General features: G+C 50.3%; 1 protein-coding gene and 1 pseudogene across 1 annotated transcript in view; one reads left to right on the top strand and one right to left on the bottom strand.

The window, feature by feature from the left end:
• LOC141106807 (uncharacterized) overlaps positions 1–21935 on the bottom strand; it is a 39714-nt gene that overhangs the window by 4172 nt on the left and 13607 nt on the right. Inside the window, 12 exon segments of the mRNA XM_073597733.1 lie at positions 382–487; positions 592–674; positions 794–968; positions 1066–1236; positions 1587–1687; positions 1773–1866; positions 13787–15297; positions 19181–19322; positions 19780–19980; positions 20062–20274; positions 20364–20461; positions 20875–21016. Of these exon segments, the coding sequence (XP_073453834.1) occupies positions 382–487; positions 592–674; positions 794–968; positions 1066–1236; positions 1587–1687; positions 1773–1866; positions 13787–15297; positions 19181–19322; positions 19780–19980; positions 20062–20274; positions 20364–20461; positions 20875–21016 (3037 nt within the window).
• On the top strand, positions 11059–11123 carry LOC141106977 (U4 spliceosomal RNA; annotated as a pseudogene).

Here is a 21935-nt window from a genome sequence, read left to right as displayed (position 1 = left end):
GATGGGGGATCTAGGTGGACCCTCCGTACTGCTCTCTCCTTTACAATAAAGTCTCCTCTTACCCGGTGATGTGAAAAACGGCTGATTGTTCATTATGACGTCCTTGTAGAGATAATCTCACCTGATGTTGAGAAGGTCTGCAGATCCTCAATTCACACAACTTCCTTGTCTTCTTGTAATGTTGAAAGATTCAGTTTTCATAAAAATAACCTACATATTGGAATTCCCGACACGCACACAGCGTGGCCTCTCATTAGCCATAGACCTTGTCTCCTCACCAACTGATTCCACTACTCTATTTCTAACGTTTTTATAAAAGTCCAGTAGAAACTACAACACAATTCCTTCTAGAAGATAAATAAAAATGTGTTCATAACTCACCTGTGACCATCACCACATCCTCCTCCGTAGACTGCTGACCATCCCTCACATACATCTCTCCTTCTATCCTTTTGACCTCAACATTGATGTCCATGAGTTCTTCCAGCTAAATTAACAAAAATGATATCCATATGATGAAACTACATAAAAGAAATATCATCTCATACAGTTTAGAGTCACTTTACATCCTAGACCCTCGTTCCCATCTACCTGATCAAAGATGAAGTCATCTTCTTGTGTGGAACACAGAGGAAGGGGACATCTCTCTGGTGGGTTCCCATTACTGGATCCATCTGTAGGAAACACACACACTGACTGAATACATTGTTTCTATGTGTTTATCAGATGATGGGGGATCTAGGTGGACCCTCCGTACTGCTCTCTCCTTTAAAATAAAGTCTCCTCTTCTTACCCAGAGATGGGACGGTCTGGTGGTCCTCCATCATGACTTTCTTCTTCTTATCTTTGTGTGGTTTCTGGCATTCGTCTACCATGACATTCTTGTTCAGATCCTTCTGTCCCTTCTGGTGGTCCTCTATCGCAACTTCCTTGTAGAGATCCTTGTGTCTTTCTAAATACTCCCACTCCTCCATGGAGAAATAGACAGGGACATCATTAAACCTTACCCTGACACATCCCTTGTCTGCTATGGGATAATGTCCCAGAATTCCCAACACCGCTCACCTCTCCTGTCAGCAGCTTAATCATCTTCTTGATGACTTCTAGAATCTTCTTGTCATTGTTTGTATTAGGTGTCAGGGAGTCTGGTGAGGTCACTGTGATGGGGGGTGACCCACCAGGAGAGCTGTTGTGTTTCAATGGCTCACTAGATGCCTTCTTAACCATTTCATAATCCTGAGCAGAAGAACATAGTGATCATTATCAATATATACATTCCCAGAATCCTCCTCACCTCTCCGGTCAGGTCTGTGTTTTATTAATAGAGATAAGAGTGATGTCATGTGACCTCCCAGAATCCTCCTCACCTCTCCGGTCAGGTCTGTGTTTTATTAATAGAGATAAGAGGGATGTCATGTGACCTCCCAGAATCCTCCTCACCTCTCCGGTCAGGTCTGTGTTTTATTAATAGAGATGAGAGTGATGTCATGTGACCTCCCAGAATCCTCCTCACCTCTCCGGTCAGGTCTGTGTTTTATTAATAGAGATAAGAGTGATGTCATGTGACCTCCCAGAATCTTCCTCACCTCTCCGGTCAGCAGGTAGATGATCTCCAGGGTGAGGTTCAGTATGTTGTTGGATGCGTGGCTTGGCTTCTCCTCCATAGTCCGGGGTTTGGTTGTTCCTCCTGTAGATGGACAATGAAGAGTTATCTGGGCTATCTTATGACGGGAATGATGTGTTGGGGGTCGTAAAGGGTGAAATGATTTTACCTCCTCTTACTGCCAATTCCAACAAAGTCTCCTCCCTACTTCCTCCCTGCTGACCTTTCACCCAGAACTTCCTGTCTGTACCTGACATCACTTCCTGTCTTTGCGTTCCATCACTGAACTCTGAGATTTAACCCTCCGCGCACGGCTCTCCATCTGTAAATGTCTCTAGCTGACCGTTGTATGAATACGGAAATTGTTGGGTCACATATATAGAAATACATAGTACTGGTCAGACGTGTCTGTGTGATCCCTATCTGGCCAGTCCCTACTCTATGGTGCAGAGTGCCAATTAATTCGAATTATATAGAATACTTGAATGGACATTTCTTCCCTGATTTCCAGTCTCCTCCATCGTCTCCGATGTTTTATGTCGGGATGGTTTTATGTCGTTTTTATATTATGTTGGTATTAGATGACCTATGTTTGATGATTTGGGGGTGACGTTCCAGGAAGTGGGGAAATATTTGCATGTTGGTTGTTTGATTTTCTGTTATTTTTTTATTCTATGTAGTATTTGTAATAGGATGGTATGGCTGATTACAGTACTGTATTCTTTTAGTTTTATTGGGTTTTATTTCTGTTCTTTCCTTTATATTGTGATTTTTGTGTTGTCTTTGTTGAATGTAATTGTATCTTAGTCATTTCCCTTTGCGATTAATAAAGTATTCTGAATCTGAGAATCTGAAGTCTGATTGGTGCCCCTCCCAGTGTAGGTGAGCACCCCCTGGTGGTGTCTGGTCTGTGTTCCTCCCAGTGTAGGTGAGAGCCCCCTGGTGGTGTCTGGTCTGTGTTCCTCATAGTGTAGGTGAGTGCCCCCTGGTGGTGTCTGGTCTGTGTTCCTCCCAGTGTAGGTGAGCGCCCTCTGGTGGTGTCTGGTCTATGTTCCTCCCAGTGTAGGTGAGCGCCCCCTGGTGGTGTCTGGTCTGTGTTCCTCCCAGTGTAGGTGAGCGCCCCCTGGTGGTGTCTGGTCTGTGTTCCTCCCAGTGTAGGTGAGCGCCCCCTGGTGGTGTCTGGTCTGTGTTCCTCCCAGTGTAGGTGAGCGCCCCCTGGTGGTGTCTGGTCTGTGTTCCTCCCAGTGTAGGTGAGTGCCCCCTGGTGGTGTCTGGTCTACGTTCCTCCCAGTGTAGGTGAGCGCCCCCTGGTGGTGTCTGGTCTACGTTCCTCCCAGTGTAGGTGAGCGCCCCCTGGTGGTGTCTGGTCTGTGTTCCTCCCAGTGTAGGTGAGGGCCCCCTGGTGGTGTCTGGTCTGTGTTCCTCCCAGTGTAGGTGAGCACCCCCTGGTGGTGTCTGCTCTGTGTTCCTCCCAGTGTAGGTGAGCACCCCCTGGTGGTGTCTGGTCTGTGTTCCTCCCAGTGTAGGTGAGGGCCCCCTGGAGGTGTCTGGTCTGTGTTCCTCCCAGTGTAGGTGAGCACCCCCTGGTGGTGTCTGGTCTGTGGTCCTCCCAGTGTAGGTAAGTGCTGGAGGGTCAGAGCAGAGAATGATGACTGAGAGTCACTGCTCTCTGCTTACTGAAAACTGAGTAATCAGCGGTCATGCGATCGCTCAGGTCTTGCTCTTAGAGTCGGTGGGGGACATCTGCAGCTTTGTAGGGATGCTGCAGCCATATAGATGAGTTCCCGTACTTATCCTGTAAGTCCACGAAGGAGGTCCAGGAGGGCAGGACTTTCATTATGAGGATGAAGAACATGACCTCCAACTAGCAGGAGGAACGTTCAACACTAAACCTTAAAAAATATTATTTTACCAAAAGAGTAGTGGATGCCTGGAGCAGACTTCCAGCAGAGGTCAGTCACCAGTAGGTGGATTCAGACCTGCTTGACAAACAGGAATCTATAGTCAGACAACGGGACAGACTGGACGGAGCTCTTGGACTTTTTTCAATTAGCATTTCAATAAGAACCAAGTGTGATGGGGGAGAGGAAGAGCTCACAGGCCCAAGCTTTATTGAAAGGACAAAGACACAAAGGAGAGTGGGGGGAGGGGGAATCTTTTCAGAGGTCCTCTTCCTCATTAAATGCTATGAGGTTATAGTCTCTGAGCAGACCAGTCTGTGACCATACGCAATAGACATCCTCTCCCGATGCAAGAGATGCTTCACCATGAAGTGTCCTCAAAGCAACACATCACCCTCCAGGCGCCATCAATGTCCTCTGTGCAAAAACACCACAAAATAGTCCGTTCAGCACCCCAAAGTGGGCGATGGCTGTCTGTGGTACAAAGTCTTTGAGTTCTGGTTCTCGGGCCCTCAGCAGGTCCTGTGTGAAGGTTCACTGCCAGAAGATAGTGTCTTCTTTTATCATGCAGGAGGGGTGGTGACTGTATCGGGACGAGTTCCCGGGATGCATGAACATCCTCAAAGGGAACCTTCCTTGGATGGCCTCCATGCCAAATCTTTGTGCCTATTGATGTTACATTCCTCCAGACCACCTTGCAAATGGCTAGAGGTAGACCCGGAACAGTCTCTAGTGTCTTTGGCTCTGACCGACTTGTAGACAGTCTTTGGTTTCCAAAAGTCAGGCTTTACTCCATGCATCCTCTGCTTCTTTGTAAACTTAGAAGAGTCCAAGTAAAACCAAGGAGTGTTCCAGTTGTAGGAAAGTGAGCTGAAGTGCTTTCCTATTGGTGTAGGTGAATGGCCCCTTGTGATGTCTGATTTTAGATGCTCTCAGTATAGGTGGAGTCTAGTCTGATCTCCTCTCAGTATAGGTGAGCGCCCCCTGGTGGAGTCTGGTCTGATCTCCTCTCAGTATAGGTGAGCGCCCCCTGGTGGAGTCTGGTCTGATCTCCTCTCAGTATAGGTGAGCGCCCCCTGGTGGAGTCTGGTCTGATCTCCTCTCAGTATAGGTGAGCGCCCCCTGGTGAAGTCTGGTCTGAACGCCCCCTGGTGGAGTCTGGTCTGATCTCCTCTCAGTATAGGTGAGCGCCCCCTGGTGGAGTCTGGTCTGATCTCCACTCAGTGTAGGTGAGCGCCCCCTGGTGGAGTCTGGTCTGATCTCCTCTCAGTATAGGTGAGCGCCCCCTGGTGAAGTCTGGTCTGATCTCCTCTCAGTATAGGTGAGCGCCCCCTGGTGGAGTCTGGTCTGATCTCCTCTCAGTGAAGGTGAGCGCCCCCTGGTGGAGTCTGGTCTGATCTCCTCTCAGTATAGGTGAGCGCCCCCTGGTGGAGTCTGGTCTGATCTCCTCTCAGTATAGGTGAGCGCCCCCTGGTGAAGTCTGCTCTGATCTCCTCTCAGTATAGGTGAACGCCCCCTGGTGGAGTCTGGTCTGATCTCCTCTCAGTATAGGTGAGCGCCCCCTGGTGGAGTCTGGTCTGATCTCCTCTCAGTATAGGTGAGCGCCCCCTGGTGGAGTCTGGTCTGATCTCCTCTCAGTATAGGTGAACGCCCCCTGGTGGAGTCTGGTCTGATCTCCTCTCAGTATAGGTGAACGCCCCCTGGTGGAGTCTGGTCTGATCTCCTCTCAGTATAGGTGAGCGCCCCCTGGTGAAGTCTGCTCTGATCTCCTCTCAGTATAGGTGAGCGCCCCCTGGTGGAGTCTGGTCTGATCTTCTCTCGGTATAGGTGAACGCCCCCTGGTGGAGTCTGGTCTGATCTCCTCTCAGTATAGGTGAGCGCCCCCTGGTGAAGTCTGGTCTGAACGCCCCCTGGTGAAGTCTGGTCTGATCTCCTCTCAGTATAGGTGAGCGCCCCCTGGTGGAGTCTGGTCTGATCTCCTCTCGGTATAGGTGAGCGCCCCCTAGTGGAGTCTGGTCTGATCTCCTCTCAGTATAGGTGAGCGCCCCCTGGTGAAGTCTGGTCTGATCTCCTCTCAGTATAGGTGAGCGCCCCCTGGTGGAGTCTGGTCTGATCTCCTCTCAGTATAGGTGAGCGCCCCCTGGTGGAGTCTGGTCTGATCTCCTCTCAGTATAGGTGAGCGCCCCCTGGTGAAGTCTGGTCTGATCTCCTCTCAGTATAGGTGAACGCCCCCTGGTGAAGTCTGGTCTGATCTCCTCTCAGTATAGGTGAGCGCCCCCTGGTGGAGTCTGGTCTGATCTCCTCTCAGTATAGGTGAGCGCCCCCTGGTGAAGTCTGGTCTGATCTCCTCTCGGTATAGGTGAACGCCCCCTGGTGGAGTCTGGTCTGATCTCCTCTCGGTATAGGTGAGCGTCCCCTGGTGGAGTCTGGTCTGATCTCCTCTCGGTATAGGTGAGCGCCCCCTGGTGGAGTCTGGTCTGATCTCCTCTCAGTATAGGTGAGCGCCCCCTGGTGAAGTCTGGTCTGATCTCCTCTCAGTGTAGGTGAGCGCCCCCTGGTGGAGTCTGGTCTGATCTCCTCTCAGTGTAGGTGAGCGCCCCCTGGTGGAGTCTGGTCTGATCTCCTCTCAGTATAGGTGAGCGCCCCCTGGTGGAGTCTGGTCTGATCTCCTCTCAGTATAGGTGAGCGCCCCCTGGTGGAGTCTGGTCTGATCTCCTCTCAGTATAGGTGAGCGCCCCCTGGTGGAGTCTGGTCTGATCTCCTCTCAGTATAGGTGAACGCCCCCTGGTGGAGTCTGGTCTGATCTCCTCTCAGTATAGGTGAACGCCCCCTGGTGGAGTCTGGTCTGATCTCCTCTCAGTATAGGTGAGCGCCCCCTGGTGGAGTCTGGTCTGATCTCCTCTCAGTATAGGTGAGCGCCCCTGGTGAAGTCTGGTCTGATCTCCTCTCAGTATAGGTGAGCGCCCCCTGGTGGAGTCTGGTCTGATCTCCTCTCAGTATAGGTGAGCGCCCCCTGGTGGAGTCTGGTCTGATCTCCTCTCAGTATAGGTGAGCGCCCCCTGGTGGAGTCTGGTCTGATCTCCTCTCAGTATAGGTGAGCGCCCCCTGGTGGAGTCTGGTCTGATCTCCTCTCAGTATAGGTGAGCGCCCCCTGGTGAAGTCTGCTCTGATCTCCTCTCAGTATAGGTGAGTGCCCCTAGTGAAGTCTGGTCTGATCTCCTCTCAGTATAGGTGAACGCCCCCTGGTGGAGTCTGGTCTGATCTCCTCTCAGTATAGGTGAGCGCCCCCTGGTGAAGTCTGGTCTGATCTCCTCTCAGTATAGGTGAGCGCCCCCTGGTGAAGTCTGGTCTGATCTCCACTCAGTAGAGGTGAGCGCCCCCTGGTGAAGTCTGGTCTGATCTCCTCTCAGTATAGGTGAGCGCCCCCTGGTGGAGTCTGGTCTGATCTCCTCTCAGTATAGGTGAACGCCCCCTGGTGGAGTCTGGTCTGATCTCCTCTCAGTATAGGTGAGCGCCCCCTGGTGGAGTCTGGTCTGATCTCCTCTCAGTATAGGTGAGCGCCCCCTGGTGGAGTCTGGTCTGATCTCCTCTCAGTATAGGTGAACGCCCCCTGGTGGAGTCTGCTCTGATCTCCTCTCAGTATAGGTGAGCGCCCCCTGGTGGAGTCTGGTCTGATCTCCTCTCGGTATAGGTGAACGCCCCCTGGTGGAGTCTGGTCTGATCTCCTCTCGGTATAGGTGAACGCCCCCTGGTGGAGTCTGGTCTGATCTCCTCTCGGTATAGGTGAGCGCCCCCTGGTGGAGTCTGGTCTGATCTCCTCTCAGTATAGGTGAGCGCCCCCTGGTGAAGTCTGGTCTGATCTCCTCTCAGTATAGGTGAGCGCCCCCTGGTGGAGTCTGGTCTGATCTCCTCTCAGTATAGGTGAGCGCCCCCTGGTGGAGTCTGGTCTGATCTCCTCTCAGTATAGGTGAGCGCCCCCTGGTGAAGTCTGGTCTGATCTCCTCTCAGTATAGGTGAACGCCCCCTGGTGGAGTCTGGTCTGATCTCCTCTCAGTATAGGTGAACGCCCCCTGGTGGAGTCTGGTCTGATCTCCTCTCAGTATAGGTGAACGCCCCCTGGTGGAGTCTGGTCTGATCTCCTCTCAGTATAGGTGAGCGCCCCCTGGTGGAGTCTGGTCTGATCTCCTCTCAGTATAGGTGAGCGCCCCTGGTGAAGTCTGGTCTGATCTCCTCTCAGTATAGGTGAGCGCCCCCTGGTGGAGTCTGGTCTGATCTCCTCTCAGTATAGGTGAGCGCCCCCTGGTGGAGTCTGGTCTGATCTCCTCTCAGTGAAGGTGAGCGCCCCCTGGTGGAGTCTGGTCTGATCTCCTCTCAGTATAGGTGAGCGCCCCCTGGTGGAGTCTGGTCTGATCTCCTCTCAGTATAGGTGAGCACCCCCTGGTGGAGTCTGGTCTGATCTCCTCTCAGTATAGGTGAGCGCCCCCTGGTGGAGTCTGGTCTGATCTCCTCTCAGTATAGGTGAGCGCCCCTGGTGAAGTCTGGTCTGATCTCCTCTCAGTATAGGTGAGCGCCCCCTGGTGGAGTCTGGTCTGATCTCCTCTCAGTATAGGTGAGCGCCCCCTGGTGGAGTCTGGTCTGATCTCCTCTCAGTATAGGTGAGCGCCCCCTGGTGAAGTCTGGTCTGATCTCCTCTCAGTATAGGTGAGCGCCCCCTGGTGAAGTCTGGTCTGATCTCGACTCAGTAGAGGTGAGCGCCCCCTGGTGAAGTCTGGTCTGATCTCCTCTCAGTATAGGTGAGCGCCCCCTGGTGGAGTCTGGTCTGATCTCCTCTCAGTGAAGGTGAGCGCCCCCTGGTGGAGTCTGGTCTGATCTCCTCTCAGTATAGGTGAGCGCCCCCTGGTGGAGTCTGGTCTGATCTCCTCTCAGTATAGGTGAGCGCCCCCTGGTGGAGTCTGGTCTGATCTCCTCTCAGTATAGGTGAGCGCCCCCTGGTGGAGTCTGGTCTGATCTCCTCTCAGTATAGGTGAGCGCCCCCTGGTGGAGTCTGGTCTGATCTCCTCTCAGTATAGGTGAGCGCCCCCTGGTGGAGTCTGGTCTGATCTCCTCTCAGTATAGGTGAGCGCCCCCTGGTGGAGTCTGGTCTGATCTCCTCTCAGTATAGGTGAGCGCCCCCTGGTGGAGTCTGGTCTGATCTCCTCTCAGTATAGGTGAGCGCCCCCTGGTGGAGTCTGGTCTGATCTCCTCTCAGTATAGGTGAGCGCCCCCTGGTGAAGTCTGGTCTGATCTCCTCTCAGTATAGGTGAGCGCCCCCTGGTGAAGTCTGGTCTGATCTCCTCTCAGTATAGGTGAGCGCCCCCTGGTGGAGTCTGGTCTGATCTCCTCTCAGTGAAGGTGAGCGCCCCCTGGTGGAGTCTGGTCTGATCTCCTCTCAGTATAGGTGAGCGCCCCCTGGTGGAGTCTGGTCTGATCTCCTCTCAGTATAGGTGAGCGCCCCCTGGTGGAGTCTGGTCTGATCTCCTCTCAGTATAGGTGAGCGCCCCCTGGTGGAGTCTGGTCTGATCTCCTCTCAGTATAGGTGAGCGCCCCCTGGTGGAGTCTGGTCTGATCTCCTCTCAGTATAGGTGAGCGCCCCCTGGTGGAGTCTGGTCTGATCTCCTCTCAGTATAGGTGAGCGCCCCCTGGTGGAGTCTGGTCTGATCTCCTCTCAGGATAGGTGAGCGCCCCCTGGTGAAATCTGGTCTGATCTCCTCTCAGTGGTGGGAATGTCTTGTTTGTGTTCCTCTAAGCGTAGGTGAGGGCTCCTCTTTGTGGTATCCAGTCTGTGTTCCTCTCTTTGTAAGTTAGTGCCCCCTGGTCATGTCTGGTCTGTAATCCTATTGGTGTAAATGACTGCCTCCTGGTGGTTTCTCTCTCATGGTATAAGGGGGCACTCACCTCATTTAAAGTCCCAACCGTCCTCTTTATTTGATTTCAGATATAGGGATGGAGGTTGTTATGGCCTCATTTAAAGTCCCAAAACCCCTCTTCATATTCTGCTCATTATAGACCTCATCTGTATGGAGGAACTTCTCATTTCGGGATCTGTGATTGTCTCAATCAATCTGCAAAGTGACCCATCTACACATTTCCTCCACAATTTGGTCAGCATAGAGACAACCCAACAGAGACACATGGAGAATGGTTCAGAGTCCATGTTCTGCTCATCATGACCTTTGTGGAGGAATTTCTCACCTGGGGATCCATGATGGTCCCAATGTAGATGTGTAAGGTGACACATCTACAAATTTCCTCCACAACTTGGTCAGCACAGAAACAACCCAACAGAGACCCATAAAGATAGGCTTAATGTTCATGTTCTACTCACCATGGACCTCACCTATGTGGAGGAACTTGTCTTCGTGGGATCTGGAATGGCCTCAATAAATCTGCAAGGTAACACATCCACATATTTCCTCCACAATTTGGTCAGCATAGAGACAACCCAACAGGGACACATGGAGAAAGGCCTGGAGACCATGTTCTGTTCATCATGACCTCACCTGTGTGGAGGAACCTCTCAATTGGGGTGTCAGGGAAGAAGATTTGGCAAATATGCTAACATCCAATACGGTCTTGCTAATGCGGACATGCGCATTGGCAACCGACACGCAATGGCGAATCTGCGTACGCAAAGCATGCTAATTGCCAGTGTCCACTTGCCTATATAAGGACAGCAGCTCCTCTCACAAATTGCTGGATTGTCGTCGACATTCCTGTGTTCCTGAGCCCTTGTGTATTTACCCTTTGATTTCCTGTTGTGACTCGGCTTGCCTCTGACCTGTCTGATCTCCTCTCCTGGCTTTGACCCCTGGCTTGTTCTACCAATTCTGATGCTGTCTCCAGTATATGACCATGGCTTGCATCACGGACTTTGCTATTTATTCCTGGCTTGCCTTCCTGTGTATGACCTCGTCCAGTTCCTGTTTTGCTACCTGCATCTGCTGCTGACGGATCCATTGTGTTTGACCCCTGGCCTGGCTTTTACTACCGTCTCCTGTGTGCACTACTGCTAAGTACTACTGAGTTTCTCTAAGAGACTCTTGCCCAGCTGTGCATCCTGCTGCATCCAGTATAAATCAGGTGACCATCGGTCCTACACTTCAGAACCTGTCTGGCAACCTATGCTTCTTTGGGCACTGCACCTTCTGTACCATCTTCAGGGGTGTACTGCACATTCGACCAGGTACTTGATACAGGGATCCGTGACTGCTACAATCTATAAGATGACACATCTACACATTTCCTCCACAACCTGATCAGCATAGAGACATCCCAACAGAGACACATGGAGAACGTCTTGGAGTCCATGTTCTGCTCATCATGACCTCACCTCTGTGGAGGGACTTCTCACCTGGTGATCCATGATGGTCCCAATGCCTTTGTGTAAGGAGACAGATCTACACATTTTCTCCACAACTTGGTCAGCACAGAGACAACCCAACAGAGACACAAGGAGAAAGACTTATGAGTAAAACCCTTACACAACTCAAGTAATTGACTGAAATATCTTAACCCAGCTTTGCGCAGTGGCAGTATCATAGCCAATGAGGTTCAACTGAGGCGTGATTATTGCTAATTGCGTCCCGGCCTTTTGGCAAAGATCAAGTGTAGTATCTATTCTTATCAGTTTCCAGGAGGTGGCGCTCGCTTCCGTCCCTGATCTATGGCGAAATAGAGATGGGATTGCGGTTGCTATGCAAAACCTGCTGGAGTGAAGGTGACCTGGAGCGGTTTGTAGCCGAAAGGGAAGCCTTCTGATGGGGATGGAGAACCACGGGGTCTGAACCAGAGGGTCGGGACCCTGGCCTTCTGGCCTGGATTGGGGCGGATCTAGCTCCAGACAGTTATTTGGGAGAGAACGCTTACTCCTGCCTTGCAAGGGGGGGAGGGAGTGGCAAGTACTTCCCGAATGTAATTAGGAGGAGTGATGGGAGCGACGGCAGAGCCTGATGGTAAAGGGCTCTTTCCGGCTTCCTGATCTCCATATCCTTCCTGTCTGTGGTGGGGTCTGCTGTGGTCTGGGCTGGGTGGTCAGGGCTTTTTCGAAAAGCCAGTGGTGAATGTGCCCCTGAAGTGGCAGTTCAGGGGTGCCGTATGGTCACGGTGTGAAAGCACTTGATTTTATGGCACCATGGTCACTTCACCACAACACACGTTTTTCGCACCTGCCTCTTGGGCCGGGCCTTTTGGCCAGGACCAGGGGAAATTTTTATGCCTGGCCGGAGGGCCGGCCATTGTATAGCACAATGGCCACTTTCACTCTCCCATCTCACTATCTTCCCCACTCTTTCTTTTACCCCTGTTTGTCACCTTTTTGTCTTTTTTTTGGTTGTCTTTGTATACACGTTTTGTCACTGTGTGGCGAGTAGGGTGTGGGTCCTCGGGCCTACTCTGAAAGTCTTGGGAGGGGGTGGACATAGGCCTTTTGGCTTGGTTCGCCCTCTCCTTTGAGGGGTCTCTCTTCGGGAGAGCCCCACTGTACTTGGGTTGGTCTGCTTCGGCAGTCCTTCCAGTTGTGGGGGTCCGCCTGGTTTCGGCCGGATGGACCCTTTGGCTGAGTACCTCAGTCCCTGTCTGGAGCCTAACGCCCCGGGGGATCAGGGTAAGGTCCTTCCCTAGTGGAGGACTCTGTACACCCGTTGCACGTTTTTGTGTTTCACTCTCTATGTGTGGGCACTTTTTTTTGGCACCGGGTGGAAGTTTTTGAGGTGTGTTTTGCACGCCACTGGCTTTTCGATAGAGTGAAGAAAAAAAAAAAAAAAAAAAAAAAAATCTTAACCCAGCTTGATATACACTAAAGAAGATGACCAATGGAAGCCGGACTCTGGGGGAAATTCAAAACTACCTTTGCAGTGGGACTAGTTTTACTTACCTTCTCCCGCACTCCCACAGGAGTTCTCATATCCATCTGACCTGTCCCCTGAAACCACTTTTCTTCGGGGTTCCATCAGTGGCAGGCACTATGAGGTCATCACAGCCTGTAGAAAAGCCCATGTATACCTACCTACCTTTCTGTCGGCCAGTAGTTCCAAGCATTGCTCCTTCTCTGGGTGTAGGGAATACATGCTCCTCCCTCTCTGGGTGTAGGGAATACATGCTCCTCCCTCTCTGGATGTAGGGAATACATGCTCCTCCCTCTCTGGGTGTGGGGAATACATGCTCCTCCCTCTCTGGGTGTGGGGAATACATGCTCCTCCCTCTCTGGGTGTGGGGAATACATGCTCCTCCCTCTCTGGATGTAGGGAATACATGCTCCTCCCTCTCTGGGTGTGGGGAATACATGCTCCTCCCTCTCTGGGTGTAGAGAATACATGCTCCTCCCTCTCTGGATGTGGGGAATACATGCTCCTCCCTCTCTGGGTGTGGGGAATACATGCTCCTCCCTCTCTGGGTGTGGGGAATACATGCTCCTCCCTCTCTGGATGTAGGGAATACATGCTCCTCCCTCTCTGGGTGTGGGGAATACATGCTCCTCCCTCTTTGGGTGTAGGGAATACACGCTCCTCCCTCTCTGGGTGTGATAATACATGCTCCTCCCCCTCTGGGTGTAGGGAATACACGCTCCTCCCTCTCTGGGTGTAGGGAATACATGCTCCTCCCTCTCTGGGTGTAGGGAATACATGCTCCTCCCTCTCTGGGTGTGGGGAATACATGCTCCTCTCTCTCTGGGTGTAGGGAAAACACGCTCCTCCCTCTCTGGGTGTAGGGAATACATGCTCCTCCCTCTCTGGGTGTAGGGAATACATGCTCCTCCCCCTCTGGGTGTAGGGAATACACGCTCCTCCCTCTCTGGGTGTAGGGAATACACGCTCCTCCCTCTCTGGGTGTAGGGAATACATGCTCCTCCCCCTCTGGGTGTAGGGAATACACGCTCCTCCCTCTCTGGGTGTAGGGAATACACGCTCCTCCCTCTCTGGGTGTAGGGAATACACGCTCCTCCCTCTCTGGGTGTAGGGAATACATGCTCCTCCCTCTTTGGGTGTAGGGAATACATGCTCCTCCCTCTCTGGGTGTAGGGAATACATGCTCCTCCCTCTCTGGGTTTGCAAATACATGCTCCTCCCCCTCTGGGTTTGCGAATACATGCTCCTCCCTCTCTGGGTGTGATAATACATGCTCCTCCCCCTCTGGGTGTGATAATACATGCTCCTCCCCCTCTGGGTTTGCGAATACATGCTCCTCCCTCTAAATGCTCATTTGTAGTGTTAAGATCTAAAGTGAAACTTATTGATCGACCATAAACCTGTTTTAGGAATATATATTGTATCTTTATTTGTTCCATGCATTCATATGGAGGACATTTCCCGCACTCAGGACACTCCTACACCTCCAGGGTTCTGTGAGTTCTCTGATGTCTGGTAAAATGGTGCTTCTGTGAAAAACATTTCCCGCACTCGGGGCAGGAATAAGGCTTCTCCCCGGTGTGAGACCTCTGATGTATTTGGAAAAGTTGTTTACGCTCAAAACATTTCCCGCACTCTGGACAGGAATACGGCTTCTCACCCGTGTGAGACCTCTGATGGCTGTCAAGTTGTTTTTTGTGTGCATAACTTTTCCCGCACTCAGAGCAGGAATGCGGCTTCTCACCGGTGTGGCATTTCAGATGTCCAGAAAGATGGGGCTTCTGTGAAAAACATTTCCCGCACTCTTGACAGGAATACGGCTTCTCCCCCGTGTGAGACCTCTGATGTGTTCGGAGAAGCTGATTACGCGCAAAACATTTCCCGCACTCGGAACAGGAAAACGGCCTCTCCCCCGTGTGGGATCTTTTATGTACGATAAGTTCTGACCTCTGTGAAAAGCACTTCCCGCACTCAGGACAGGAGTACGGCTTCTCCCCCGTGTGGGACCTCTGATGTATCTGGAGAAGTTGATTACGCGCAAAACTTTTCCCGCACTCAGGACAGAAATACGGCTTCTCCCCCGTGTGAGACCTCTGGTGTGTCGTGAGGAATATTTTATATGCAAAACGTTTCCCGCACTCAGGGCAGGAATACGGCTTCTCGGTGTGGAATTTCTGATGTTTGGCTAGTTCTGATTTTGTAAGAAAACTTTTCCCGCACTCAGGACAGGAATGAAGCTTCGGCCCCGTGTGATATCTCTGATGTGCGGAAAGAGTTGATTCAAAGCTAAAACTTTCTGCACATTCAGGACAGGAAAAGGTTTTCTCCCCCTGAGTCCCACCACCATCGCTCACAGTAGGAGGTTGCTCAGAGGGATTCCATGATCTATCCACACTGTGAAGGCCACCATCCATAGAGGAGCTCATTGTCTTCTCTCCGGCACCATCGCTCACAGTACGAGGTTGCTCAGAGGAATTCCATGGTCCATCCACACTGTGAAGGCCACCATCCATAGAGGAGCTCATTGTCTTCTCTCCGGCACCATCGCTCACAGTACGAGGTTGCTCAGAGGAATTCCATGGTCCATCCACACTGTGAAGGCCACCATCCATAGAGGAGCTCATTGTCTTCTCTCCGGCACCATCGCTCACAGTACGAGGTTGCTCAGAGGAATTCCATGGTCCATCCACACTGTGAAGGCCACCATCCATAGAGGAGCTCATTGTCTTCTCTCCGGCACCATCGCTCACAGTACGAGGTTGCTCAGAGGAATTCCATGGTCCATCCACACTGTGAAGGCCACCATCCATAGAGGAGCTCATTGTCTTCTCTCCGGTGATGTCCTCATCTTCCATTCTACAACCTGGTGATAAAGTGAGAAGATCCTTTGAGGGTTTCTCCATGGCGTGTCCTGGAAAAAATATAAAAACATCATCAATAGATATGAGAGGGTTTGTTCACTTCCATCAAGATTCCATCTGGATCAGGTAGGTGTGAGTGAGCAGATGTTCTCTGTGAAGGCCCCAACCAGCCGGGACTCTTCAGTTGAAGGCCCTTCAGCCTTCCTCTTTGATCACTTCTATGTTCATGCAGCCTTGTCAGAAATTGGGGAATTTATGGGGACTGGAAGTTCAATGCCGATCACACAACAAGCCTAGGCACTAAATCATGTGATCCCTGCTTCAGAGTTCAGACTGGTAGACCCTCTCCCTTCACCATCAGAATATGTTGTCAAGGGCCGAGACTTCTGATAATAAGCGGCACTGAAGGGAACATTTTCTCAAAGGAAAGATCAGTGGGTCGCTCTCTCATATACTTCTTATTTTCCCGGCCCAGCAAGGCCCTACACAGAGCTTTCTGATAACATACACACTATATTCCCAAAAGTATTGGGACACCTGCCTTTACACGCACATGAACTTAATGGCATCCCAGTCCTAGTCCGGAGGGTTCAATAATGAGTTGGCCCACCCTTTGCAGCGATAACAGCTTCAACTCTTCTGGGAAGGCCGTCCACAAGGTTTAGGAGGGTGTCTATGGGAATGTTTGACCATTCTTCCAGTCGCGCACCGACTGATGCTCTCTAAACATGGCAAAGGATGTGTTGGTAGGATGATGGACTCAAAGGTATCATCTAGCTACATATCCTATCCAATATCATATCTAACTTTTGAAGGCTGTTCTCGGTCAGCGGGGATGCTGCTAGGGATCCCAGGAGAAGTCAGAAGAGCCTTTAAGAGGATTAGAGTGCAGCAAGTCTAGAGTAAGTCCTGTAAAGGTTTATATCATAAGAGCTCAGAAGATACACTATATTGCCAAAAGTATTGGGACGCAGTAGTGGCTGGTGCTGAAAATTTTTGGGGGGCACAAATAAACTGAAAAATTAAACTGTTAGTAATGCAGGGCTGTAAACAGCCATTTATCAAGTGATTATGTATCATTACTGCTAGATAAAACTGTGCCCATCAATTGCAGCCTCACTGTGCCCATCAATTGCAACCTCACTGTGCCCATCAATTGCAGCCTCACCGTGCCCATCAAATGCAGCCTTACTGTTCCCGTCAACTGCAGCCTCACTTTGCCCATCAACTGCAGCCTCACTGTGCCCGTCAACTGCAGCCTCACTGTGCCCATCATATGCAGCCTCACTGTGCCCATCATATGCAGCCTCACTGTGCCCATCAACTGCAGCCTCACTGTGCCCATCATATGCAGCCTCACTGTGCACATCAAATGCAGCCTCCCTGTGTCCATCAAATGCAGCCACACTGTGCCCATCAAATGCAGCCTCACTGTGCACATCATATGCAGCCTCACTGTGCCCATCAAATGCAGCCTCACTGTGCCCGTCATATGCAGCCTTAGTGTGCCCATCATATGCAGCCACACTGTGCCTATCATATGCAGCCTCACCATGCCCATCATATGCAGCCTCACTGTGCCCATCATATACAGCCTCACTGTGCCCATCATATGCAGTCTCACTGTGCCCATCAAATGCAGCCTCACTGTTCCCGTCAACTGCAGCCTCACTGTGCTCATCAAGTGCAGCCTCACTGTGCCCGTCAACTGCAGCCTCACTGTGCCCACCATATGCAGCCTTACTGTGCCCATCATATGCAGCCTCACTGTGCCCGTCAACTGCAGCCTCACTGTGCCCGTCAACTGCAGCCTCACTGTGCCCATCATATGCAGCCTCACTGTGCCCATCATATGCAGCCTCACTGTGCCCGTCAACTGCAGCCTCACTGTGCCCATCATATGCAGCCTCACTGTGCCCATCATATGCAGCCTCACTGTGCCCGTCAACTGCAGCCTCACTGTGCCCATCATATGCAGCCTCACTGTGCCCATCATATGCAGCCTCACTGTGCCCGTCAACTGCAGCCTCACTGTGCCCATCAACTGCAGCTTCACTGTGTCCGTCAATTGCAGCCTCACTGTGCCTGTCAATTGCAGCCTTGGTGGAGGGGGGATTATGGTGGGGGTTTTTTTTTCAGGGGTTGGTCTTGGCCCCTTTGTTCCAGTGAAGGGAACTCCTAAGGCGTCAGCATACCAAGACCAATACCATTTTAAGAGCGGCAAGGATGTGGAATTCCCTTCCACAGGCGGTGGTCTCAGCGGGGAGCATCGATAGCTTCAAGAAACTATTAGATAATCACCTGAATGACCGCAAAATACAGGGATATATAATGTAATACTGACACATAACCACACACATAGGTTGGACTTGGTGGACTTGTGTCTTTTTTCAACCTCACCTACTATGTAACTATGTAAGACATTTTGGACAATGTCAAGTTCCTCCACCCCAAACTCGCTCATCCATGTTCTTTATGGACCTTCTTTTGTGCACAGGTGGGCAGTCATGTTGGAACAGGAAGGGGCCGTCCCCAAACTCCTCCCACAAAGTTGGGAGCATGAAATTGTCCAAAATGTCTTGGTATGCTGACGCCTTAAGAGTTCCCTTCACTGGAACTAAGGGAGCCAAACCCAACCCCTGAAAAACAATCCCACACCATAATCCCCCCTCCACCAAATGATTTGGACCAGTGCACAAAGCAAGGTCCATAAAGACATGGATGAGGGCGTTTGAGTTGGAGGAACTTGACTGGCCTGCACAGAGTCCTGACCTCAACCCGATAGAACACCTTTGAGATGAATAAGAGTGGAGACTGCGAGCCAGACCTTCTGGTCCAACATCAGGGCCTGACCCCATAAATGCTCTTCTGGAAGAATGGTCAAACATTTCCATAGACACCCTCCTAAACCTTGAGGACGGCCTTCCCAGAAGAGGTGAAGCTGTTATAGCTGTAAAGGGTGGGCCAACTCAATATTGAACCCTACGGACTAAGACTGGGGATGTCATTAAAGTTCATGTGTGTAAAGGCAGGCCCAATACTTTTGGGAATATAGTGTAGCTATAGGCCTGTTGGAAGAAGAAGGACCAACCTACTGTACATTATACAATTTTATGGTCGATTGACCAAAGCCATATAATATGAGGTCAAACCTTAACACTTTCCATTTGGATGCAATCAGGCCGGCCCTTGCACTACATAATTGAAGGTTTATAGAAAACTTTATAATAATAACCTCCAAAACCAATAAAACTTAGGGCTTTACTGGTACAAGAGAGGACCAACACATATGTAAAAAAGAAATACAAATTTTTATTGCACAAAACATTATATTAAAAACATAATATAAAAAAAAATCACAGGGGTGACCCCATAAAGAATACAAGGTCCTGAGGAAGCACATTATGTGAAACGCGTCAATCTCTTGGAATATATTGGCATAGAGATACATACAACATATAGATATGAGTGCTTTTTAAGGGGTCACCCCCATGATATGTATCTCTATGCCAATATATTCCAAGAGGACGCGTTTCACATCATTTGCCTCCTCAGGACCTTGTATTCTTTATGGGGTCACCCCTGTGATTTTTTTTTTATATTATGTTTTTAATATAATGTTGGTGCAATAAAATGTTGTATTTCTTTACATAAGTGTTGGTCCTGGCTTGTACCAGGAAAGTCCTACAATTTTGGGTTTTGAAGGTGACATTATTCAGGGATGTGCTGCAGCCAATAGCAGTCTCTATATAAAAGGAAATTTAATACAAAAACTGTATAAAGTACGGCTAGCCTTATGGGTAACAATACAGGGGAGGTAAGTATTATAAAACTATTTTTTGCCAATTTCACTCCCTATTCACTCCCCGCCCTACTGTGGACCAATCAGTGAGCAGTATGGGTGGAGGAATGTATTTAGTGTTAATGACCCACTTGTGCTGATCTCTGTAGAAGTGTCCTCCTCTATAAATGTCCCCGTTATTCCATCCTCCTCCATAGACTGCTGATCATCCCTCACATACCTCTCTTCTTCTTCTGATTTAACCTCAAATTCTATATCGATTGGATCTCCACTCTAAACCAAGAGAATAAGAGAGAATATAATCTGTAAAAATATAAGCTTACATAAAAAATCCACACGTCATTTCCACCAGTCCATGTTCTAGATCAGTGGTCTCCAAACTGTGGGCTTGGGGCCAGATTTGGCCCTTTGCTTGCCTTTATCCGGCCCTTGGGGCACTATTCCTCTCATTGATATGAGACGCTATTCTGCCAACTGACACCAAGGATGGAGCACCACTTCTTCTAATGATAACAATGATGGGGCACCATTTCTTCTAATGAGAACAACAATAGGGGGACTATTCCTCCCACTAAGACCAAATATGGAGATGTTTACGCCCACTGATGCCAGGAAAATTACCACTGCTACTAGCCACAGTTCGGCCCCCAATAAAGTCTGAAGGACTGAAAACTGGCCCCTTGCTTTGAAAGTTTGGAGACCCCTGTTCTAGATACTCCGTCCTACCAACCTTGTAACAGTGAGGGATGGTGTGACCTTCCTCTGTGGAATCCCGGGAATACAGAGGGCATTTCTCTGGTGGGTTCCTGGTATTAGGTGGCTCCATCATATCCTTGTGTCCTTCTGAAAGCTCCTCCATCACTCCATACTCCTCATCCTCCTCTTTATACTCTTCTTTAACATCAATCTTGTCATCCCTGAGGTTTCCACTCTGAAAGATTCAATGTTTTATTCTTTGTAACAAACTTGATTGTGTATAAATCATATCTACCAATAATTGTTCCTCATCTACCTGATGATGGTGAGGGATGGTGTGACCTTCCTGTGTGGAATCCCGGGAATACAGAGGACGGGGACATCTCTCTGGTGGGTTCCCGTAGCTGGATGACTCCACCATGGTGTCCTGGTACAGATCTTTGTGTATATCCTCCATGACTCCATCCTCATCATCCTCTTCTTTTATCTCTTCTTTAACCTCAACTTTAGGATCTCTCAGGTTTCCACTCTGAATATATAATAAAAATGACATCAATGGTAACAATGCAGATAATGTACAGATCCTAATGATACTATCAGTGATTGTTCCTCATCTACCTGATGATGGTGAGGGATGGTGTGATCTTCCTGTGTGGAATCCCGGGAATACAGAGGACGGGGACATCTCTCTGGTGGGTTCCCATTACTGGATCCATCTGTAGGAAACACACACACTGACTGAATACATTGTTTCTATGTGTTTATCAGATGATGGGGGATCTAGGTGGACCCTCTGTATTGCTCTCTCCTTTACAATAAAGTCTCCTCTTACCCGGTGATGTGAGGGGCGGCTGATTGTCCATCATGACGTCCTTGTAGAACTAATCTTACCTGATGGTGAGAAGGTCTACAGATCCTCAATCCGCAGAACTTCATTGTCTTCTTATAATGTGGAAGATTCTGTATATCGTATACACACACACACACAACAAGGCTTCTCATTAACCTTGTCTCCTCACCAACTGGTCCCACCACGTTTCCTTCCATTGGTTTTACAAAAGCTTCTGAGTAACCACAAATATCAACACAATTCTTCTAGAAGAAGGATGGAAATGTCTTCATTAATCACCTGTTCTGATATTTGGTGAAGACTCTTCTCGTTTAGTTGTCACCATCACCACATCCTCCTCCATGGACTGCTGACCGTCCCTCACATACGACTCTTCTTCTACCTCTTTGACCCCAACATTGATGTCCATCAGTTCTTTAAGCTAAAATAACAATAATGTATCTGTAGGGTATATTTCACATGGAGGAATATCATTTTAAACAGTTTGGAGTCGCTTCGCATCACTAAATGGTGGACCGTGGTCTGAGAACCCAATCACTATCCCACCCGGACCGCAGCCATCGCGCCATTTAGGAGCCTGTTCTTCTCTCAGCCGTCACCACCGCCATCTTCTCAGAGACAACAGCAGGAGGCGGGACAGTCCTGGAGGGAGGGCGGGAGCTGCCCCGAGGTAAACAAGACAGCGATTAGTTACTAGGATAAAGGGCGGTCCAAGTAACCAATCACCAGCTTGCAGCTCCCGTCCTCCATTCAGACCTGCCAGGCCCCCCATCCTCCTGTCTGTGTAAGGTAGGGGAGATGTGGAAAGGGGGGCTGAGGGGAGCGAGCTGAGAACAGTAATAAGGGAAGGGGGGGAGGGGTCGCTGAGTACTGTAATGGGGGAGATGGAGTTCTATAATGTGTGTGTGTGTGGGGGGAGGGGGGCTGAGTACTATAAAGAGGGAAACTGAATACTGTAATGGGGGGGGGGGGGGGGTACTGTATTGAGAGGATGAAGACAATAATGTGGGGGAGCTAAGTACTGTGATTCGGGGGGGGGGGGGGGGCAGTAATGGGGGGTGGCCTGAGGACAGTAATGGGAGGAGCTAAGAACTGTAATGGGGGGCCAAGGACAGCAATAGGGGAAGGCAGAGGACAGTAATGGGGGGGCTAAGGACAGTAATGTGAGGAGCTAAGAACTGTAATGGGGGGCTGAGGACAGTAATGGGGGAGGCTGAGGACAGTAATGTGGGAGAGCTTAGTACTGAAGGGGGGGCTGAGGACAGTAATGTGGGAGAGCTTAGTACTGAAGGGGGGGGGGGCTGAGGACAGTAATGTGGGAGAGCTGAGTACTGAAGGGG

This window comes from Aquarana catesbeiana, linkage group LG08 (assembly GCF_042186555.1).
Source record: "Aquarana catesbeiana isolate 2022-GZ linkage group LG08, ASM4218655v1, whole genome shotgun sequence".
Classification (NCBI taxonomy): domain Eukaryota; kingdom Metazoa; phylum Chordata; class Amphibia; order Anura; family Ranidae; genus Aquarana; species Aquarana catesbeiana.
Note: the sequence above shows the minus strand (reverse complement) of the source record. Positions and strands in the feature narration are given on the sequence as shown.